Source organism: Aedes albopictus, chromosome 1 (assembly GCF_035046485.1).
Source record: "Aedes albopictus strain Foshan chromosome 1, AalbF5, whole genome shotgun sequence".
In the NCBI taxonomy this organism is placed as follows: Eukaryota; Metazoa; Arthropoda; class Insecta; order Diptera; family Culicidae; genus Aedes; species Aedes albopictus.
Window position 1 is genome coordinate 309,754,009 of NC_085136.1, and position 5,501 is coordinate 309,759,509.

General features: G+C 41.0%; 1 protein-coding gene across 1 annotated transcript; it reads left to right on the plus strand.

Annotated features, from left to right (window-relative positions):
- The first annotated feature begins 3,858 nt into the window (after positions 1-3,858).
- On the plus strand, positions 3,859-4,910 carry LOC109405433 (uncharacterized). The gene is made up of 2 exons (XM_019678497.3): positions 3,859-4,016; positions 4,087-4,910. Exons 1-2 carry the CDS (start codon positions 3,978-3,980, stop codon positions 4,807-4,809), a joined length of 762 nt encoding a protein of 253 aa, XP_019534042.3. The 5' UTR covers positions 3,859-3,977; the 3' UTR covers positions 4,810-4,910.
- Positions 4,911-5,501: the final 591 nt, after the last annotated feature.

Below are 5,501 nucleotides of genomic sequence, written 5' to 3' on the forward strand. Positions count from 1 at the left end.
CTTACAGTAATTAATATTGAAACTCTATCAGAAATTTCTGTTGAAATTCTCCCTTCTCTTCCAGAAATTTCTTCAAGAAAAACTTGCTTCTGATTTTTTTACAGAAATTTAATCGGTATATTTTTCAAAAATCTTTTCTCAATAGTTGCTCAAAACATTCCTTATCGGAATATATAAGAAATATCTCCAAGAACTTGCTTGGGTACTCCGAAAAGTTCTCCCGCCGTTCTTCCGGGCATTTCTCAACTAATGCCTCCAGGAATTAGTCAATGAATTTTTCAATATATTCCTACTGTATTATCTTAGGATTGTCTCAAGGAATTTCTCTGAAAATACCTCCCTAAAAGAATTTCTAGCGTAATTTTCAAATATTTTCACGGAAATTTCTTAAAGATTTCTTCAAAAATTCCTACTGGATTTTTCCAGGTATTCGTTTATAAATTTCTCTAGGAATCCTTGCAGAAATTTGCTCTAGAAAGTGTTTCCATGGGTTTCGTCAAGAATCTTCCAAGAATTCACCAGGAATGTTTCCAGAAATGTCCCCAGGACATTCTTCAGAATTTTTCCTGGAATTTTCCAAGAAACTTCTCTTGACCATTTTCTCCATGAATTCACCCAGAAATTCCCTCAAGAATGTTCCAAGATTCTAGTTTTTTGTTGTCTTTTGGAATTCTTAAAAATTTGATTAAATATTTTCTCCAGGAATTCCTACAAGAATATCCTGCAATTCAAACAGAAAATTTCTGAAAAAAAAATCCGAGGGAGTTTTCACTGGATTTTTTTAAGAAATTCTACCACTAATTCTGTAAAGATCTTCTCCAGAAATACCTTTAAAACTTTATCCATAATTGCATCTGAGAATTCTTGCATAATTTTCTAATCGGAACTAATCAGAAATGCCTCCGAGATTACTCCAGAATTTGCTTCGCGGAATGTTGCAATAAAATCCGCACATTTTTATACCAAGAAGTTTCTCCAAGGATTCCTCCAGGAACATATCTAGGTTTTTTTTTATTTTTCTAGAAATTATCCAAGAATTCTTCTGAAATTCCTACAGGAGTAGCTCACAACATTCTTTAAGAAAGATCTCCGGGAATTACTCAACGATAATTTTTTTTTTCAATAAATTTCTCCTGTTTTTACTTCAAGAATGTCTCCAAAACTCTCTCCAAAAATTTATACAGGAGTCTTTCTAAACATATCTTCAGAAATTTCTCCAAAATTTCTTCTAGAATTCGTAAAGTTTTTTTTTAGGGATCGCTCCTCGAATTACTTCAGAAATTTTTCAATGAATGCTTCCGGGAGTTTCTTAAAGAATTATGCCATGAATTCACCAGATATGTTTCCAGAAATTTCCTCATGACATTCTTCATATTTTTTCAGGAATTTTTCAAGAAATTTTTCTTGTAATTTTTCCAAAAATATTTTCAAGAGTCTTTTTCCAGGAAATCCTCCGAGTTTTTTTGCTGGAAAGCATCCAGATTTTTTTTCCAATAACTCTTCTAAAAATTCATCGAGAATTTCTCATATTTTTTCAATGAATTTCTCCGGGAATTCCTCCAGTACATCATCCAAGTATTTCCTATGATTTTTTTCTGATTTTTTTCCTGAAATTTCTCTAAAAATTAATGGAAGAATTTCTCCCATCACTTCTGCATGATTTTTTGCAAAGAACATTCTTCCAGAATGACTCGAAGAAAACACTCAGGAGTTTTTTCAGGAATATCTTTGCGAACTTCTTAAAAAATATCCCCGGAATTGTTCCACGAATTTCTCTACAATTGCCGCTCATATGTTTTTCAACATATTCCTCCAAGAGACGTTCCAGAAAGTTCTTCAAAAAATTCTACAGAAATTGCTTCTAAAACTTGATTGGAAATTTATGCCATGATTCATTGAGAAATTCCCTCAGAGATTCCTCCAGGTATTTTCCAACAATTGTTTAAGATTTTTGCAGTGTAGTTTCTAGGGAATATTTCAGTTTCCAAGATTTTTCTCCAGGAATTGTTACATAAGTATCATTTTGAGTGCCCCATCAGTGTCAATAAAAATCTTCTTTAGGAGTTCATCTAGTTCATCTTCATCACCCTCTACAGCGATTCAAACAAACACTTTTTGTAGAACTAAAACAGAAATTTTCCTAAGAATTGTTTCAGAAGTTTTTAAATTTCATATTCAGTGATTTCTCCAGGATTTCTTTGAAAAAAATCCAGATTTTTTTTCAGTTTTTTCTCTAAGATAATATCCCTCAATTGCTTTATGAGTCTCATTAGTGTTTTATGCAGCAATATCTTCAGTTAGTTAGCTCAGTTAGTTTAGTCTGGAATTCCGTCAGGAATTTCTCAAGATTTTTTTTCTTGAAATTCTTCAAAAAAAATCCAAGATATATTTTTTTCAGAAATTCCAACAGAAGTTGGTTCAGCAATTCTAACAGGAATTTGCTGAAAAAAATTAGCAGGTATTTTCCCAGAAACTCTTCCAAAAATATCTCCTGGATTTCAAAAATCCTTCAAGGATTCCTAGAGGGATTCTTCCAGTAAAACAAGTCAAATGCTTTCCAGAAAGAAACAATTCTACGATACTATTCGATACAATTGTTTCTTTCTGGATAGCATTTAACTCCAAAAGATCGTAAAAATCTTGCTATTCACTTCCTTGGAAGCCGATTTATTTTATCCCACACTGTATATTCCAACTTAACGACAACCTCACCAATTTTATCGCACCATCGATATCAAACAAACCAGACAATTCGACCATCACCGGCCATTATCTTTATTGTGTCCAGATATTGCTACCCTACCAATTGCGCGTACCGCTCTTTGTTGGTATCTCCTCCGGGTCACCGCTATCCCCCTTTCCTTCACTGTTTCGACCCACCCTGCCCCGCTGCATTGCAGTACCACTCCAGATAGCTGACCACGTAGAACAGGTCGCTCTCATGCCAGTACACCGTCTGCTGCACACATTCCTCCAGATCCTTCAGGATCGGATGATCGTCGCGGAATCGATTCAGCTCCTCGTTGATCACCGTCTGGTACGTGTTGTACATCCAGTTGAAGTCATAGTACGACTGCTCGAGCATCCCGTTGACGTTGTCCATCTCGAGGATCTTGCTGTAGGTAGCGATCGCCTCAAGCGAAGCGTGCGTAATCCGACTCAGCTCCCGACTGACAAAGTTCGCGTACCGGAAGAAGTCATCCGTTGTTAGCGGGGTCAGCCTGTCGGAAGCATCGCGAACACAGTCGTGCATGTCCTCTACAGCGAACAGGGTGTAGATCTCGAACAGATCATGGACGAGGTTCAGGCAGTCCTCGTTCTCGGTCTCTGCGTTTTCGATATCATTCCACGCGGCTGCGTTCACTCGTCGGAGTTCCACCGTCCCATTGGCAAGGATCGGCAGCAGAAGTTTGTTGAAATGAAGCGTCTTGTTGGAGTTGTAGGCACGCTTCAGCTGCATGCTCTGCTCGCCGAGGGCACTGTAGTTGCTGAACCATTCTTGATACTGGACAAACGAGGGAGCACCTCTCACAGCGGAGTACGCACTGAACGCAGCCAAACTGGCCGCAACTAGTAGCACCTTGAGGAGCATCTTCTTCGATCTGTCTTCGCACTAATCTCGTTGAGCTGCACAACGGAACTGATTCCGCCGTGGAGATTACGGCGGTCCATTCGTTGCTCATCACACAGCCGACGAATAACCCTATAGACGTTCGATAAGATAAAGCGGTCCGGCTGAATTGGGCCATCTAGGAGCGAATAGCTCAACGCCGCGATTAGAATCAGTTTCCTGCAACGCACCTGTGCGCCCCCAGGTCCGGAATCTACGACCTGCAGTCGCATGCGTAATCTAATCTCTCGGCGGCGAAATTTCCTGCCCCTGGGCCGATCCGATGTTCAAGAATGTATATAAGTACCCGGCAGCTGGCCAAGCGCTTAGCCATTCGGTCCGATTCTAGTCATCACTCGCGCACATCATGAAATTCACCGCCGTCCTTCTGGTGGTGGCCGTATCGGTAAGTTTATCTCTCGTTCGTGCAGGTGTTCATTAAGGCTGATAACACAGACCCATAAATTTCCGTACAGGTGGCCACCAGCGCAGCTCCGTCTCCAGCGGTCGTCAAGAGGAACAGCGTCGGAGATCTGGTCGCCGTCATCAACGAATACGCTCCGAAGTTCGAAGAGCTCGGCCATGAAAAGGATCAACTGCTGCAGTTCGCCCGCACGGGACTGTTCGCCACCTACCGACACATGAACGAAGACCTGTTGGAGAACTTGGGTAACGCTCGGAATGCCATCGAGTATGGATTTGACGAGATCCGCACCAAGATTGCCGCCAAGATGCTCGATGGTGGTGATGAGGAATGTCTGCTGGATCTGGTCCGACAGATCGTTGATGAACAGCGTGCCCTGGCCATGGCGATGAGCCTCTGCTCGTCGTTCACCACCGACGCCAAGGACGATCTGTCGTACTCGTTCTACGAAATGCTGGAACTTCTGCAGCGTCTGTCCACCGCCCTCAGCGAGTACGTGCTGTGGTCCTTCTCGACGCACAACTCCGTTGCCGATCCGGAGGATCACGCCAATTATCTGCGCCGCACCTATCAGGAATCAGTGGATCTGTGGGACCAGCAGGTCGTCCCGTTGGTCCAGTTCCAGCTCGATGCCATGGAGTACAACAAGCCGCTGATCGTGGCCGAGAACCAGAGCTGCCTGGACAAGCTGGTCGAACAGGTGGGCACGTTCAACGAGTACATCTACGGACAGTTCGAATACTGCGCGGCCCCGTGGAAGGCTGCCCAGCCTTAAGGCGGTACCTAAGATGAGTGGGAGTGCTGCTGCAGTGAAGATGAATTTCAGTTTTAAGGTTATTTTATGATGGAAGTAAAGTGTGTCCTCACTGTTGAATACGAATGGTTGTTTAACTGTAAACTTTGATTCTTATTACTACAAATGTGATGTCACGTTTCCTAAAATTCCATTTCCAGGAGTAACATTTCTCAAAATGTATCATTTTTCGGAAAATTATTGCGAGGAATAACGTTTCCAGAAAAAAGAAAATATTTCCATTTTTTATTAAAGAAAGTCACATTCTAGGAAATGTTACACGTGAACAGTTACTGGGATATTTCAATCCCGGGATGGAATTTTGAGAAGCGTGATACCACCGCGATATATAACTACATATTTTATGTCCCAAAAATTAGGCTACTGATTACCAATTGTATATTTGGCGCGCAGTTTCTTTTTTTACCAATTAATTTTACTTTCCACTTAACGTAAGTCTACATCCTCTTCATAGTTCCGTCTGCTTACAGCTCTCTCTTGAAACGAATCCAGAAAGTTAATCTCTTGGAATGTGTCAACTTGATGGAAATCCCGACATCATGTTGACTTTGACCCTCTTGCTTAATCTATTCAAACCAAGAATAAACTGTTCTATTAATAATCTAATCTTATCGATCATCGTCCGTTGCGCAATTTCGATCGAATGTTAATCA

Bases quoted from the DNA above. Each gene is read 5' to 3' on its own strand.
- LOC109405433 (XM_019678497.3), top strand. From the start codon at position 3,978: ATGAAATTCACCGCCGTCCTTCTGGTGGTGGCCGTATCG. The intron at 4,017-4,086 runs GTAAGTTTATCT...ATTTCCGTACAG, and splicing joins TTCTGGTGGTGGCCGTATCG to GTGGCCACCAGCGCAGCTCC.